This window comes from Desarmillaria tabescens (assembly GCF_030435595.1).
Source record: "Desarmillaria tabescens strain CCBAS 213 chromosome Unknown EV420scaffold_17, whole genome shotgun sequence".
NCBI classification, from domain to species: Eukaryota; Fungi; Basidiomycota; class Agaricomycetes; order Agaricales; family Physalacriaceae; genus Desarmillaria; species Desarmillaria tabescens.
In genome coordinates, this window is record NW_026848316.1 from 82,757 (window position 1) to 99,515 (window position 16,759).

Genomic DNA, 16,759 nt, shown 5'->3' on the forward strand with positions numbered 1-16,759 from the left:
CCTGCCTGCTCGCAAAGACTCGTTATCTTCGTCTCTCAGCGATGAACGGGATGAACGTAGACTTATCACAAATACAGCCTGACGTCATCCTACAGGATCAATAACTCCCCATCTAATTTCCCTACTATCCTCCAGGGACAGGGTCTGACGATTTTGCTGAGAGAAGGTCCATAGGAAAGGCAGAAGGGATAAGTGCTTGATGGCGCGGAATTACCGCTCGCTCGGTGAATTCGATAACGTGGATGTATATCCTCCCTCCTTAATCGCTGCGCGGCTGTCTCTCCATCGATCGCTTTTCGACAAACTCTCAAGCGTCAGCGACTTCTTCTGAAGACGCAGCAGCTGTTTTACGGTTGGCCTAGTAGTTCTTTCTCGCCGGGGTGTTTGTATTGACTGTTTCCTTTCTTCTAGTAATGATTGTGTAATCGTTATGACACACTATTCCCACTAGGCGCTTATTATAAAGACATTGTCGAGGCCAATTCTCAACAGGCACTACAGAGCACGAGGTCGCTGACAGTAGCAATGTCTACGGTTCATCTCTCTCTTGTCGAATATGGTAGGCTTTCGTTGGGCTGTGCTGCCTGTTTATTAACCGCCACGATATCAATAGCACTTGTACAGTTCGCTTTAGATGTAAGAACGTACCTGTGCAGCCCAGCGGGACCCTGGTTGAAATTCTCGCACCATGATTCCATTACGTTTACCTACACTGCTTCTCTACAGCTTGAAATCATCTGCGGGTGCTATCCAAAACATCGAGAGTCTTTATGATGTCAACCTGGCCGGCGCTTCCGGATCTCACGCTGTTTACTCTGCCGCCTGTTTTCTCTCTTTCTCTCAATTTATCCACTGATCATTACTCAAGCATTCTAATTGTTCTTGTGATTATAAACCCCTGGACAGTATATCACGACTCAGATAGTGATGCGGCGATCTTGGAACGGGAGCCTCGAAGTATCGCCCATCCAGATGCGGCGTCATTACAACACGACTCTCGAAGTCTACGTAGGCTTACGCTGAGTCTCTGGAAACACCTTCTCAATATCAAGCATGTGGTTTTCTCCTTTTGTTACTGTTTACCATGATCGCATAGTTTTACGTCTTTGGTATCGATTCCATCACTTTGGTCTACAATATCTGTATTCACATATTGCTTTGAACTATTGTTTTCCATCTCCGTCGTATTCGGGATTGACATACGGAGTATCAGAAAGATACTTAAGTGCCATGGAACAGGCGCGCCCATCAATTCGCTGTGCAGCAGACTGAACGCATAGGAAGGGCTGGTCTTGTCCGTGAAATGGTCCAGGCTGTAGTCAATGGCGTATCAGTTGCTCGTCCCTGACTTGTCCTAAATAGGTCATCGACGCGCTTCATGGACGACACTGCCACCGATCAGTGTAGTCTTTTGGCAGATGCAGAACATATTAGCTCAGACTGTACCACCTACTGACTGCAGGAAGGACACCTGGTCCCGAGGGATAGAGAAAGAAATACATCTCCCCACAACGAGATGTCTCTTTGCGAGCGTGGTCGTTCCTGCCTCATTTCTTTAGCATCCCGAGATTCCTTCTTGAACATCCGTTGTCAAATTAATTCTGTCGCTTTGGTCTATGTTACGGAAGCGTGATAGTGACTTATCACGATATGATCGCTATGAAGGCTACTTGGATCATATATACTTCATCGTAATCGGGGGAAAACGTAGCGTGTGTCGCGGAACTATCGAGCGCTCCGGTCCGATGGTGTTCATTAAAATGATGATTGCAACAAGTAATGCAAGAACAAAATTTAAACTATAAATGTAACGGACATGAATCATAAGCCACAGTCCATCTCGACAGAATTGGTGAAAATACAACAAAGGCAAAAAATGAAATATAATGACTGAAAAAATCGATCCATAGACGAGATATATACGAGTCCGAGTGATTCAAAGTCTAGGATCTTCATGACTAGCAAGCAATCCGAGGTACGGTACTAGAAGTAAACAAACAGTACTCGGTGTGGTGAAAGCCGAGTGTTCAAAACGCTCAAACACAACTCTAATAACTACAGATAGCTACCTCTTGTCCTTTTTTAATATCAATGCACTGATTTTTATCATGTCGTCGTGTCAGGTTGACGAGAGCTTCATGATAAATATAGATATGGCTGTGGTCCTGCCATAGACCTCAAATATTGGAGACTCGATGTCTTTGAGTCCTTTGGCTGGACTTAGTCATGTTGACTCGTCGGTCTTCATATGCGTCTGGAAGGATTCGGGAGGCAACCTGAGTATTCTCCATTTGCGGTAATGCAAAAGCATATGAGGGTCTGGATGTGATGCAGACAATCGTCTCTCCACTGCGACCATCTTCCCCTCAGTAAGTCCTTGGTAGGGTGGTCAGAAGAAGCTAACACCAAGAACACAAAAAATCAATGAAAGAACTGCTCCAGTTCGGGATCCGAGAAGCTAAACAAACCATGTCGCTTCTTTAGGCTTCTTTTCGTTCGCAGCGAATTTGAAAATGCCAAGTGGTGAATGCCTTTTTGAGTGGATTTGCTTCCGTAGATGGTTCCTGGTTGTTCCTGGGCACAATCTTAGATTGGATCTAGATACCTCCGGGTGTATATATGTGATACAAAAATAGCTCAGAAAAGCTATCGAGCATGGATTATCATAGAGGCCATCTGTCGGGCGGATGAAGAAAAGATTATGGGTATGCACTATTTTCCAAAGACGAGATTGGAAGGATAGAGGTTCCTGTCCTGCGCGCTCTCGTCGTATTGAGTCGATTCTCTGCTTCATTGCAAAACGATCTGTAGACGAATTGAGCGTAGTACTAAGAGAGTTTGATTCAGGCTGGAGTTCAAGTAAGTCAATGTTGTTCCTCACCAATAAGAAACCTGAGTTTGATGACAAGTGTACGCTCTCTTCTTATTGATGTGCAGTTCTGGTTCTTATAAACGTTATAGTATCTAGAAACCGAGGGAGATTCGATAAAATATAAATACAGATGATAAGAAACTATTGATACAACAAGAACGGAAGTGTCCAATGACAAACACAGAATCTAACAAGACGTAGCAGGACTAAAATCAAATTTGAGATTTCCGTTGTCATCATAAATGCCATATCCCGGTTCTTGTGCATCAGAATAGATGTGCGCGAACCATCCGACGCCACCACCCTGAACTGCTTTGAAGTAAGAGCACATCGAATCGAGAAGCTTGTAATAATCCTGGGACGTGAACATGAGAAACAATTTGTACATGGGCAGCAGAACTGAACTGACCGATTCATTTTGAATATCAGCTACTGCATTAGGGCTGTTAGGTTGTACACCTTCGGACGTGACCGATGGCCAGCCGTTCTGGAAATCGTAAAGAAACGGATCAGTGACCGTGGTAAATGGCCAAGGAACAGAGACTGACCTCGGACAGGTAGATTTTCTTTCCTTCACCATTATTAACGAACTTATTCAGCATAAGACCTGGATTTCTCTATGAAAAATCTCAAAACTTACCAGTTCAAGTCGTTCAGAACGATAGGCCAGGACGCGCTCGCTAGAGAATGATGCGTGAGAAGTGATCAAAACACGTCAATCAGACTTACCAGTAGAAGCTTGCTGGGAAAAGAAAGGCAGCATGTGTGCATCAATTAAATCAATGGCGTTAAGAACGTCCTTCGCGCCGCCGCGTTCCTAGAAGAAGTTAGTGGTGATCAAAATGAATATGGCATCGCTCGGACCTGATATCCGTACCTAGATATACAAGATTTTTAATGAGACGAGGTCTATAAAAAGCAGAAAAGTCGAGCAACTCACGCCATGTCCGAGACAGTAACAGGTATACCCAAGCTCGATAGATTGTTTTTGGCAGCCAACACCTGAGCAGCGAGATCCTCCTCTGAAAGAACATTATCATAGAGGGGCTCCGAGCCAAACTGGACCGTTCGCGTGACGAACTTGGCCTTGGGATTCGCGTGTAGTGTTGCAAAGAGAGTGTCACGACGAGTTTCCCAAATGTTGTCACCGTCAAATCCGAACTGACTGGCATGTGTCAATTTCCATATAGATAGCATGTGAGTATACGTACCCAGATAAGAGCGTGTACGCCTAGATCTGCTCCCCAGGCAGCAGTTATAACATTGTCACTATGGGTTAAATTAGTTCATCTAGGACAAAAAGAGAAGGCAATTCTCGTACTAGAACCCATCCCTATCGCAAGCCCCGTACATGCGGACATAGCGACCGTTGAACCTTTGCCGAATGTCCGTGAACTCATTTTGAAGCTGGTTCAAGTCCTGACCTGCAAACGATATTAGCAGAGAACGTTATATGACGAGAGGCGCCGACGTACAAGCCGTGACCTCATAGCTGAATCCAACGAATGCGTATTCTGTGTTCATGTCGCACCACCAGTCGTCTGTCGTGGATGGTGGTGTCGCAGGCATGTTGAATCCTATCGCAGGAAAACAATTTGGTGGTTGAGTAGCGGCCAAAGTCAGGGAGAGGAGAGGCATGAGGACAAAGATTAGTGCAATCATGGCAGAGGTAGGGAATAGGATCCATGCCACCATGGAAGTATATATACTTCCGTGGAGGTACTGCTAAACATGGCTCCTATACTCGAGGGGCTACATCTAAAATAGCATAAACATCCAAAAATAAAGGTTTGACACAGTGCCTGCGTGTTCGCATCCCGCATCTGCGTAGAGCCCCTACTCCTGGGCCACGACACCAACACCTACTATCACGGGCGGTGAAAAAATATTGTAGATCGAACCGCACACGAATCCTCAACGGTCAAGACAACTAAAACTCCCCATCAGCTTTCTCAATATCCTTGTGGATATTGAGACAATTCATTCCATAGTCCACCAAGTCCATTGATTCCCTGAACTCCATAACTGGGACAGAAGAACAGGCTGAGAAGAAGGAAAAGGAAATGAAATGTCTTGACTGGAGACAGAATCAACAAACTAAGGAATTGAACCAGGATCGGTATACTGACTGGCGCAGAAAGAATCGAGCCGGGAGAAATAGGAATGAGAATACGCTACGCATAGAGTTTGTCGGATGGTCTTAACAGAACATAGCAAGCGGATGGGTAGATGACTTGGAGTGGGTGCGCCGAGGATTTGGAAATGAAAGAAAACGCTGGACTGAGTGTACGGCTCCGACCTGGCCTCGGTCGTCGCACCGTACATCATATCTAGGGGACAATACTGATACTCGAAAATTTCGTTGGTTGCGCCGCCGTCTGGCTGACAGGGGTAGGGATTGTCCACGAAATCGCCTGGGTATTGGACAGAGTAATCGTTTAAGCTTCTGATTGATCTCTGGTAAAATACCCGATTGGGTACTACCGGCCGAAGGAGAGGCCATGAATGGAGTGAGTTGAGTGTTGCCTACATCACCGGAAGGTCCAGATACATGCGGGGACTGGGGGACCAAATAGGTGTGGCAGTGATTGGACGAGTTTCGTGTCGTGAGATAAAGTGACAGTGTCAGAATTGATAGACGAAAAGAGTATCGAATTTAGGTGAATGGGTCGTTCAAGGCGTCGTCTGCACGGCAGGTCGCGTAGACATCAGAGGAATGGTCACTGCTGTCCGGAAAATGATCCAAAACTTTCCACAGCCCGGCAGAACGACACGGGTTGTCGATAGCGATATGGCCGATGATTTCTGAGGGTAAAGTCAAGTTCCACACGTACAACATTGTCAGAGGCTAACGTCGGCTGCATGAGCTCAAGCTACCCTGCACAGTGGGATTATACCTTTTGCACACATGCGGCACATTGAGTCGGCGGGTAATGTCCCACAACCGAAACGTAGTCGACATCGGCCTGCAGATGTTCCGAGAGAATGGGACCGCGACACTGAAGGCGAATGAAATCCTACATGATCTAGTAGGGTATTAACGACCCATGGACACTGAGAGCGATGGATGATATGTCAATGGCCTGAATACACTGTGCTTTGGATGGTATGCCTGCTGAAGACGAACAGGGTTTGAAAGTGATATCGAAGAGGAGGGTACCATTTCATGGCCTCATAAGTACGGTGGAGATCATTGGTCTACTATTAGTTTCTAGGAAGCCTCATAGAGGTGGCAAAGTTGAGAGAACGGTACGAAGGCTCAGCGCTCAGGATTTCGCTTCAGGATCGGCGGCGGCTAAGTGGGCGACACTGCCGCACTGCCACAGGGCCGGTTGCCGCAGTTGGTTTCCCACGAATTATCTCCGTGTCGAGTCCCGGATACCAGCGGATACCCATGCTCCATTTTACTTAGGAGCAATCCAGCATACTGGCTATTATCGGTATTGGTGTCGGACATAGTGGATCAGCGAAGCCCTCAAACGAGGTCGCTTTTCTTGCACGCAACGTTACACGTTACCCTTCGGCCTACTCTCACGATGCGTCAACAATGCCTGTTAGCACCGCAACCTTCATATCTGTTCCCTCAAAGCTTGCGTATCGGCGATGACAGCCACGCGGAACACCTCGAACGATACCGAAGATGCAGGGAGAGGCTATCGGGTGCCATCTGGAAGTACACGAGCGTGCGGGCGGGAAGAAGGTCAGGTCGCTGAGCGTCAACGACTAAACAGACTAACACGCCTATTTAGGTCAATTATGTGCGACACTCAAACTCAATATAGTTACGGATGAACCGTGTGACCACAAATAATTCAAGTGGGGCAGTCATATCCCCTTGCCAGCCTCCCTTGGTGCTTCGCCGGCCTATCCTTCAGTATCACTCTCTGCTGCCATCCATGCTAATGCATTAGCCTCCATCTCCATTACAGGGCAACGCAACAGTTTTCTCAAGGGACCCTTCTCATGTTACACTACTAGATGCTAATCCCATTGTCGCCCCATGCATCTCGATTTTCCCATTGCGGGACACAGCATGTCACTTGCTTGCCTTTCCCGCCCTTGCTCAGCGGGTTCTGCAGAGAACCTCACCGCTCTGTAGTCTGTATTTACACTTGTTCAAGGCTGGGGTTGTTTACAAGCTCTTGTCGCGAAAGCTTAACGGTGCCGTCAGGACACTCCTCACTCGGTCTCATACCGGAGAACCACTTGCACAGACATCGTTTGCCATCCTGCACGGGCGAGATCACAAGAACGCAGAGTGTCTTGGGCACGTGGATCATCGAAGGTATCGTGTCTTCCGACCCTCGTTTGATACCTTCTGACATTTCCATAGATTTCACGCGGACTGTATCTAATCATCTTGTCACCCATTCGCTTCAGAATGCCAATTGTATCTAATGTGATCTTCAGGATCCCGACTGTACAATCAGTGCGGAACGTTTCTTGCTTGTCAAAGTCGTTCTTGTGAAATACCATTTGGACTTCAGTGTTTCCTTCGCTCAATAATACAAACCTCTGCATGGCTCGTTCTCCTCGCTATGAGGATTTCCCGGCCAGTATTACATAGACCGTGAATCACGAACAGGCACGGACGAATCCGCATTCGGGCGTGGAACACCATATCCTGCTCGTTTCTATCCTTGTATTGCTGTCTATTTGTACTGAGGTTAGATCCCAAAAGATTGAATACAGCCGCCCATTTGTGGTGGTTAAGCATACGTAACCCCCCTACTGTGACGATAACAACATTTGACGTTCTCTGGAATACTAATAGGTGCCTACCTTTCAGGTTTCAAATATCCAGACTCTATTCAAGTTGTGGGATCTGGAAGCCTCGCTTCTCACACAGGACGGCTCGCTCATCTCCTACTTGGATGAGAGTTCGGTACATTTACTGTGAAGGAACACAGGAACTCACTGGACCGAGTAGGAGCCGGATTAATCAGGTCGTCCGAGTTTGGTAACTTACTTTTCTTGGAGAAACATATCTCCCCCAGCAATATACAATATGCCGACATTCTCTCAATATTGTACCAGTCTCTTCATGCTTCCTACCGCTACATATCACAGAGGGTAGTGCACCCAGACCACTAATACCCAACGCTGTCAATGTTCGTGCTCTACTTCTTCCCGCGCGGCGGTCTCGTACCTCCAGGTAAGAACATTCATCCAGCTCTTCATCCTCCCTCCCTAACTATACTGTCATAACTCCAGTGTGCTACATGTAAACCACGACATCTACTCATGCGCCGACAAAGTGTCCATAGTCGTGCACTACTATCCGCCGGCAGGATGTGCAGCATTTGCCCAAGTGGTATGCTTCTATTTCTGTTTTCTTCCGAGTCCGTTCGCGTTTGATTTCTGGATAGACGTACACGAGTCAGGGATATGCGCGCTTGGCACATCTTGTTAGTCGCGCTGTTGGTCCGAACCCGAGTGTTGTGAATACAAGGCGCTTGCATGGATAGCTATTAATAACAAAGTACTCCGGTGCCGTTGATAAACGCGTTCATCAATTCTCCATGCAGTATGCAATATACCTTAGACCGTTTGTGGGGACGGCGATAAGAAGTCATCACGGTTTCCTCATATATTATCCAAGACGGGGCCTACTTAGATTAAGAAAACATGCCCAAAGTTATTGGGCGTGCCAGCTTTATGGCGATCACTCAGATAATGATTATACAAAACAAATCGATTACAAAGACTGAAGACAACAACTGAGAGTGAGCAACGTGTTGGACATAAATCGTAAACCAAAGTAAAAGGAATTGACAAATCATGAGAGAACTGGTGGAAAATACAGAGAAAGAAACGAAACATAGCAACTAGAGACAGCAATCAGCAAACTAGGGATTGAAGCAGCATTGGGGTGACGATAGGTGAAAGAAGTGTCGAGCTGGATGGAAATCGGAACGAGAAGACACAGCGCGGGCAATTTATTGGATGTTGTTCTGGATGGTTGTCGATGCACAAATAGGAAGGGGATGAATACATGGACTGGGAATGGACGCGCGGAGGATCCGGAGAATGAGAAAATGTTTTGGGAAGCTGTCGCGGTCATGGACTAGATGGACGGGTCCGACCCAGCCTCAGGCGTCGCACCGTGTTTGGCGAATAGTAGTGATACTCGAATTTCTCGCCCGTCGCAACGCCATTGGAGTGGCCTGGGTATTCAACAAAGTATTGGTCTGAGCTATAAGCTTGGACCTGAGCGACATCTGATTGAATACCAGGTGGAAAGTGACTGGCCGAAGGAGAGGGCATGCATGGAGCGAGCGGGATGTTGCCCGCATCATTGTAAGGGCTAGGGGAGAAAATGGGCGCGGCAGTGATCGGGGTGAGGTTCGCGTCGTGATAAAAGGTGTCGGTATAGGAATTGGCGAACGGTGTGAATGTACCGTTGACGACGTCGTTGGAAAAGCTGATCGCGTCGACACTATGAGAAGTGTCGATATCTCCCGGGAAATTGTCCAACACGTTCCATGGCTCCGGAACACGATACGGGTTATCAATAACGACGTGATCGCAGAGCTGAGCTTCACACGTGCAACGCTGGACAAGAGGTGTCTATAATGTATGCGGCGTGAATTCAAGCTACCATGCACAGTAGGGAGGAGCATACCTTTTGGACATAAGCGGCGCATTGAGTCGGGGGATAATGATTCACGACCATCGAAACGTAGTCGACATGGGCGTGAATACCGTGTGCACACTGACCGCAGATGTTCTAGGAGAAAGTGAGAACGCGGGTATGAACGCAGGTGAATGAGAACCTACAGGTTCTAGCAGGGTCGGCACAAAGCATGAACACTGACAGTGCTGGACGTTGTCAGTGATATGGATGCATTGTGCTCGGGATGGTAAGAGTGCTGAAGACATTGGTGATTCGACGAGATTTGCGATGGAAATCGAGGTTCATATTGGTACACTTTATATGATGGACTAAGTAGATGCAGATGTCAATAAGCGTGTCAGATATACCTAATTGGGCAGAAGCGTGGGACTATCGTAACGCTGATTCAACGTCCATGGTTGCCGGAATGACCCCCGACAGCCACCCGGCAACCATGGACGTTGAATCAGCGTTACGATAGTCCCACGCTTCTGCCCAATTAGGTATATCTGACACGCTTATTGACATCTGCATCTACTTAGTATTACGATTTTTACTTTTGGTTGCTGTTTGAAACGTTTTATAATCAAATTGCTTTGGTGTTTATATGATTATTATCTGAGGGAGCGTCTGACGCGTCCAATAATTCTGGGAATTCATGCGCCATGTTTTCTTCAAGTTCTTACTCCGAGTGGCCCTAATTTTAGATAATACATGTTTATACTGTAGGAGCTAGAGGAATTACGTGTATGTTGTGAAGATCAGATACGAAAGAGGGATGACGATATATAGTGCATAGGTATAGGGTATAGGATTCCCGACCAGTATATCAGTAAATAATTGGTGCAGCACCTTAATCAAGCGTTCAGAGCATCATTAGGAGAAATCCAGGTAAGGGAACAATGAAAGAGTCGGCAATGAGAGCAAGATCATAAAGACATGAAAGATCCGGGTTGCCTAAAATCAAGATGTCATATCAAAGATAAAGCTGCCGGAAGTGGTCTAAAAAAAGACAAAGAAGTTGCCCTTTGCTGAGGGCCACTCTGCCCTTAACTTTAGTGCGCGCCTATTTGATTAACTCAATTAAGCGCTCAGAAAAATCTTTAATTTTCTAGCCTTGGTATCAGACGATATTGGAACAGCGTTTCCACTCGGGTACTTAAAAGGACTCAAGTTTGGAGCACAAGTTGAGGAGACTCAGTTGCTATCTCCGAGTCATCCTCACATGTTTCCCTCAGGCTTCAACAACAGCACTCATCCAATGTCTCCGGCACTCCTACCGTCCCGAAAACGATGCATCCATGTCACTGACAACATCCAACAATGTCAGTGTCCATGGTTCGCGTCGCCTCTGTTGGACCCGGTAGGCGCCTGTTCACCTTCACTTATTCCCCTGCTCATGTTCTTCTAGTACATCTGCAGTCAGTGCAGACATGGCATTCACATTCATGTTGACTATTTCTCCATGTTCGTGAATCATTATCCCCCGACTCAGTGCGCTGCGTATGTTCAAAAGGTATGCTCCTCCTTATTGTGTACGGTAGCTTGAACTCACCCTGCATACGCTATAGACGCCTTTGACACAGTGTTGCACTTGTGAAACTTGGCTTGCAGATCATGTCGCTATCAATAACCTGTTTCGTCATGCGGAGCCTTGGAAGGTGTTAGACAATTTCGCGGGAAATAATGACACTTCTCATAGTCTCGACGTGATCAACTTTTTCAACGATGCCGTCAACGATACATTCACACCATCCGCCAATTCCGATACCGACACCTTTTATCACGACGCGAACCCCACCCCGATCACTGCTGCACCTACTTTCCCCCTCAGTGCTCACCATCCATCACGCCCTTACAATGATGTGGGCAACATCCCACTCGCTCCATCCTCGCCCTCTCCTTCGGCCAGTAACACCCCATCCGGTATTCAATCAGATGACACTCAGGCCCAAGGGTATCACTCAGACCATTACTTCGTTCGATACCCGGACCATTTCATGAACAATCCCTATGCTCATCAGCCAGACGGCGGTGCCACGGGGGGGAGTTTCGAGCATCACTACTATTCGCCAAACACGATGCACGGTGCGACGCCTGAGGCTGGGTCGGACTCGTATATCTAGTCCATGACTACGACAGCTTCCTAATTTTTTCTTCCATTCTCCTAACCCTCGGTGTGCCCACTCCTAGTTCGTGTACTCATCCTCTTCCTGTCTGGGCATCGACGACCATCCAAAACAGCATCCAATATATTGCTCGCGTGGTATTTCTTATTCTTATTTTCTTCCGGCTCGACCCTTCCTTCACCCATCGTCACCCCATTGTTGTACAAATTCCCTAGTTTGTTGATTGCTGTCTCTAGTTGCTATCTTTCTTTTCCTTTTCTATGTTTTCCCTCGGATCCTTTGCTTTGGCCTACAATTCATGACCATTACGATTTTTACTTTTGTTCGTTGTCGAAATGTTTTATAATCAAATTGCTTTGGTGTTTATATGATTATTATCTGAGTGAGCGCCTGATGTGTCCAACAAACCTGGGAATTCATGCGCCACATTTTCTTCAAGTTTTTATTCCGAGTGGCCCTAATTTTAGATAATACATGATGATACTGTGATAGTCGCAAGAATTACGTATATGTTGTGGAGATTAGCGCAAGATAAGAGAGGAAAGATGATATACAGTGCATAGGTATGTGGTATATAGATGGTACTTAAAAGGACGTGAAGAGGGCAATGCTCTAATCACAGTCCAGCGGTTTAATGCAGGACATCCAACAATTTATCCTTATGCCAGACAGTCAGCGAGGGAGCAGGAGGCAGACGACGAAGGACAAACCTTTTCCTCCTCCATATCACAGAACATCGTACATGGCTCGCGCTGGTCCTTGAAATCAATAGCAAAAGAGTTGGGTATAGCCTTGAGTTCTTGTAGTTGTAGTAAACAACGACATGACTTTGCCATCGACAGGATGCGTCGTTTGTTTAAAAAAACCAGATAGCATAGTACTTCCAAGAGAGGTGTGATGACGGTTTCCATTCAGCAGATACGAAGGTATCAAGTAAATAGGACTGGAATAGGTATCGTGGTGATGGATGTTCCAGCGTAGGGAGGAGACGAACAGTACAGTCGCAAGAGCAAGAGCAAATATGTTAAGGATTAGGGTAATTTGAGCTAATACCCGAAGTAATGAATACTCAAGTAAAACCCGAGTTGTGAGCGAGGATGTCCGAAAGTCGAGTTCCAACCACCAAGAGGGATCCGTAAGGGTGTTAACAAGCGCTAGGCGTAGTCGGGAAGCAATTGATTGGCAAGCGCTTGGCGTAACCGATCAGAGATGCTTAGTTCACACAATTAAGTGGACTTCGAAGATGAGTAAAATTAGCTTGAGATTCTAATACAATGACAAGTACAATACTTATATACCACTAGTAAGGAATTGAGTCATTATTATTCTAGTATTGTAAAGAAAAAGGGAGAAAGTAAGAGAAAGTAAGAGAAAATGAGAGAAAATACCAGTAAGCCGAGGTCAAGGCCGGGAAGGCCGAGAGTAGGCATGTGTTGACTCATGTACAGACCGGAAAAGACATGAAATCCATGACAAAATATCCTCTGCGTAAAAGATGGGAAAATCGACGCCGACGCCCTTTCCGCGAGTGAACGATTGTGCTCTCGTCTCCGCTCTGTATCAAGGAAGGAGGGACTCGCAGGATTTCGAGAGTTCTATTGACCGACCAGCAGAAGAGGCGAGGATGGATGTGGCAGAGTCGAGCAATGCGAGGCACTTATTATCTCGGGACCATAGTCAGAAGCGTGTCGTGTTCCGAAGCGTAGGCTATATCGGATGCAGCACGTCCAAGTTAATCCTCCGACAAAGACTTTGCGAGGAATTTTACAGTGAGCCCTGCTTCGCGGGTGCGGTGAATAATGACACGACGTCTGTCGTTTAATAACACCAGCCCGTATAGGCCCCGAACGATGGCATAGTACTTCCGAGCGAGGTGAGGTAACAGTTTCCATTTAGTGGATACGAAGGCATCAGGTAGAATAGGTATCGTGGGGCCAGAGGAAGGTGGTGGAGAGAAGACGAACGGTACGGTTGAGAAGAACGAGCATCCTCTGCATAAAAGACGGGAGAAAGTCATAAATTCAGAGTCGACGCCCGGAATGCACATGCCGAGACTGTGCCTAGGTTTTCATCCATAAGATATGACAAAATATTAAGAGTCCGTCACCGTTCGAAGTAGAGATATAACTCAGCGTGTAATCCAAGGATGTAGGCGAGGCAGAGATGCACGCATCCTTCCTATAGATACAAGGACCGTGTCTAACTTCTTGTAAGCAAATTATGAAGTACCCAGTCAGAGGAGCGAGTAAGCATCCATGTAGGGAGGAATATCGAGAACCCAGGAACGCTCGGGTACATTGTAAAACAACGGCCACGATATGGGTTTAGTCAGAAGAGCGACTCGGAGCGTCCTATTCAAGATGACTGTCGAGGAATCCATCGGAGAGGGGTGATGCCTGAGCTGAGATTGTGCCCAGGGGACGGTTTCTATCCAGACGTCCCTGGACAAGCCGTACTAAGTATATCAGGGGTGGTCGATAAGATTGGGGTATGTGGGAATTTGCAGTCGAGGACGAACGAAGAGTCATGTTTGACGAACGGTGCTATAATTTGAAATCAGCATCAGCTGTGAGCTATGAGAGAGTCAGGTCCTCTCCATGGATGTGAGGAATACAAACCCTATTGTCTGTAACCACACTTTGAACAAGCATCGAGTTGTTGAAGAGAGACAGGCAGGTGTCGTGGCAGGCTGATAGAGCACAAGTGCAGATCTTCTCCCAATTGTACCGTGTCGGCAATTCCCCAGCTGTCAACGGTCGAATCACAAATTGAATCTGCACCAGATGGATCGTTGTCACTAAGTACTAAACTGTCGTGCATGGCAACGTACAGTCCTTGTTTTTGAAAACTTCTCTCCTCTGTATTTCTAGGACCAGATGGCGGACGATACCCTGGGGGTGTAGGAGACTATCGTAGATGTTGAGAGCGATGTGAACTGGTGAACGTTTCCCCTGTGTTACGATGTATGAGTCATTAACTTGCGGACGTGCGGGGCAGGATGTTATACACGTATACGTCGGGTGAAGGAGGAACGGAGGCGCGTGGAGGAGCAGGAGGAGAGGGGCCGCCGTGCGAGGATTGAGCGAGATATGCGCATGAGTACCGAAGCTAAGCGACGCAAGAAGGAGGCCGAGGAGAGAGCCGAGGAGAAGAAGCGTGAGTTGGCCGAGAGGCGGGTGAGGGAGAGGGAGAAACGTTTGAAGGAGTATCGTCATTTAGAGCAGTGGCGTGCTGAGCAGGCGAGGATCAAGGAGGAAGAACTCGGGAAAGAGGAGGCTGAGAGAGCCAGGGAGCGGGGCGAACGCAATAAGAGGGTAGAGCAGATGGCGGCCCGAGTCAAGTGGGATAAGACAAAAAGCATGCTCATCGGCTGGGCTACCATTCAGATCATTAGCACGAGCAGAGACAAGGGCAGGGCAGTAGAGGAGATGGCGCGCAGGGAGGCGGACTGCTTAGACGTGCGGTGTGACATGGCACTTGCTTCAGATTGGCTATGCACTCTAGATACAAAAATAAAGCATTGTATTATATACACACCATTACTGAATCCAAGTCTAGCTTTAGTCAGTACAAGACGCATCCAGTCCGAACTGAAATTGAAGGTCAGACGGTCATAGCCGGACTCAGAAAAAAGTAAACTTACCCTCCGTGCACGCATGTGCACACATCCTCCCTCCCGCGTTGTCTTCCTCCCAGTACCGTCATACTCCAGAACTTGCTCGCCGGACGACGATACATCGTCTCGGGCCAAATTTCCCCCAAGGCAAAGCTTCGACTGGTTCGACATGTCGCCGGCAGGTCGTCTCTCGAAGGAGAAGAAAAAGTCGTGTAGCTAACACTACAGACTGATGGGTCCTTGAATCATGGAGATGGCGAGCGTATGAACTTACAATTTCTGGTGCAGCAGCCGCCCGCATCATCCTCCGTTCCGCCATCTTTCTCATGCTCAGTGCTCCACCTCATCCTTAACTCCGTCTTCACATGTTCACACCTGACCTTGCTCGCGGGACGACCATCCGTCGTCTCGAAACAAAATCCCAGTTTCCTGGCGTACAGTCCGTATCAGTGTGTCAATAGCCCAGGCGCATCACCCACATCAAGTGAATGAGGACGTGGAGGGGAGGGTCCAACATCGATCTCTGCGGAGGGTGTCTGTGAAGACTCCTGAGTGCGCACGAGAAGTGAGAAGACTTACCACTCTTCGGTCTTTATATATCCCTGCATCCCTGCACACCCCTCCATCGACCACCGTTGCCCCCGCAATGATTCCCGCACTTATTGCTATTTCGAAAAATGATGAGATTCTCAAAATAAAATAAAAAAGTTTTGGCGCGACCAAAACTATCAAATACCAGCCCGATCTCAGCGCGCGCCATCTGAGACAACCTATGACGTCGATCGTCATAAGCCTCTGGGTGCGGGTTCGGAAGTCTTTTAGCGTGGCCAAAATTTTTTGATTCTTTTCAGGAATCTCATCATTTTTCAAAATTGCTATAAATTACTCTCTTGACTCGACTGTGGTCTTGATACCGAACTTTTCGCACGTTCTGGACTTGTAGGTGTCATTAGATTAAACGTCATACACCTGAAAACGGAGGACATACCCACCCGTTCACACTGCACCATTGATTATCCTAGTGTACCTCTCTCCCACGACTCCATCGTTTTCCCGCCGAGTGCCCACGTTCGCAGAGTCCGCCATACAAGGATGGTGGCGAGCGAGGGGCGGCCTACCCTCAGATACAAGACAGTAAAATCTGTTAAAAATAGAAAATTAGCATGCAGAAGAAAACGAGCCCGAATATCAAACGACTTGCCATCGCTCGATGGGGTGGAGAAATGGAAAAGTTCACGCCGCAGGTGTGACGTTGGTCACAGAATCAACCAGCAGCCGGGCCGCTCGTTCTGGCATTTCCCGACCGACTACAGATGGCTAGCAGTGTGAGGGAGTCTGGCGACGTCGAGAGTGAGAGCGAGAAGGGGAGGAGAAAGAAGGAGGAAGGGAGAGAGGGAAGCTGGGAGCTGGTCTTCAAACCAAAATCTGTCCTATCCTCTTCGTCAATTTCGCAATAACGGCGCTTCGCGCGACGATCAAGCATCAAAGGCGAGCTGTTATGACGAGCAACCTAATGTCCAATGATA

General features: G+C 47.4%; 5 protein-coding genes across 5 annotated transcripts; 2 read left to right on the forward strand and 3 right to left on the reverse strand.

The window, feature by feature from the left end:
- Positions 1-3,059: 3,059 nt before the first annotated feature.
- Positions 3,060-4,441, reverse strand: EV420DRAFT_1620630 (glycoside hydrolase superfamily; the record flags this gene model as incomplete). Its single annotated transcript, XM_060475589.1, has 8 exons — positions 3,060-3,227; positions 3,282-3,359; positions 3,421-3,479; positions 3,602-3,689; positions 3,827-4,033; positions 4,084-4,141; positions 4,194-4,296; positions 4,348-4,441. 8 exons carry the CDS (start codon positions 4,439-4,441, stop codon positions 3,060-3,062), a joined length of 855 nt encoding a protein of 284 aa, XP_060330677.1.
- Positions 4,442-8,813: 4,372 nt separating this feature from the next.
- EV420DRAFT_354613 (uncharacterized protein) lies at positions 8,814-9,866 on the reverse strand. The gene is made up of 3 exons (XM_060481819.1): positions 9,653-9,866; positions 9,498-9,602; positions 8,814-9,442 (listed from the first exon to the last, which is right to left on the reverse strand). The coding sequence occupies exons 1-3, from the start codon at positions 9,752-9,754 to the stop codon at positions 8,933-8,935; spliced, it is 717 nt and encodes a 238-aa protein (XP_060330678.1). The 5' UTR covers positions 9,755-9,866; the 3' UTR covers positions 8,814-8,932.
- A 1,034-nt stretch (positions 9,867-10,900) lies between these two features.
- On the forward strand, positions 10,901-11,665 carry EV420DRAFT_1747950 (uncharacterized protein). The gene is made up of 2 exons (XM_060480214.1): positions 10,901-11,004; positions 11,060-11,665. The coding sequence occupies exons 1-2, from the start codon at positions 10,954-10,956 to the stop codon at positions 11,612-11,614; spliced, it is 606 nt and encodes a 201-aa protein (XP_060330679.1). The 5' UTR covers positions 10,901-10,953; the 3' UTR covers positions 11,615-11,665.
- Positions 11,666-13,837: 2,172 nt separating this feature from the next.
- EV420DRAFT_1680366 (uncharacterized protein) lies at positions 13,838-15,121 on the forward strand (the record flags this gene model as incomplete). The annotated part of the gene is made up of 5 exons (XM_060479208.1): positions 13,838-13,862; positions 13,900-14,076; positions 14,488-14,529; positions 14,615-15,075; positions 15,104-15,121. 5 exons carry the CDS (start codon positions 13,838-13,840, stop codon positions 15,119-15,121), a joined length of 723 nt encoding a protein of 240 aa, XP_060330680.1.
- A 443-nt stretch (positions 15,122-15,564) lies between these two features.
- Positions 15,565-16,255, reverse strand: EV420DRAFT_354771 (uncharacterized protein). Its single transcript, XM_060481820.1, has 3 exons — positions 16,222-16,255; positions 15,713-16,169; positions 15,565-15,662 (listed from the first exon to the last, which is right to left on the reverse strand). The coding sequence occupies exon 2, from the start codon at positions 16,020-16,022 to the stop codon at positions 15,714-15,716; it is 309 nt and encodes a 102-aa protein (XP_060330681.1). The 5' UTR covers positions 16,023-16,169; positions 16,222-16,255; the 3' UTR covers positions 15,565-15,662; position 15,713.
- Between the last annotated feature and the right edge of the window lie 504 nt (positions 16,256-16,759).

Coding starts and splice junctions, on each gene's coding strand:
- EV420DRAFT_354613 (XM_060481819.1), bottom strand. CDS start 9,754: ATGTCTTCAGCACTCTTACCATCCCGAGCACAATGCATCCATATCACT. Junction 9,603..9,652: donor TGCCGACCCTGCTAGAACCT/GTAGGTTCTCAT, acceptor ACTTTCTCCTAG/AACATCTGCGGTCAGTGTGC. Junction 9,443..9,497: donor GCGCCGCTTATGTCCAAAAG/GTATGCTCCTCC, acceptor CATACATTATAG/ACACCTCTTGTCCAGCGTTG.
- EV420DRAFT_1747950 (XM_060480214.1), top strand. CDS start 10,954: ATGTTCGTGAATCATTATCCCCCGACTCAGTGCGCTGCGTATGTTCAA. Junction 11,005..11,059: donor GCGCTGCGTATGTTCAAAAG/GTATGCTCCTCC, acceptor CATACGCTATAG/ACGCCTTTGACACAGTGTTG.
- EV420DRAFT_354771 (XM_060481820.1), bottom strand. CDS start 16,022: ATGACGATCGACGTCATAGGTTGTCTCAGATGGCGCGCGCTGAGATCG.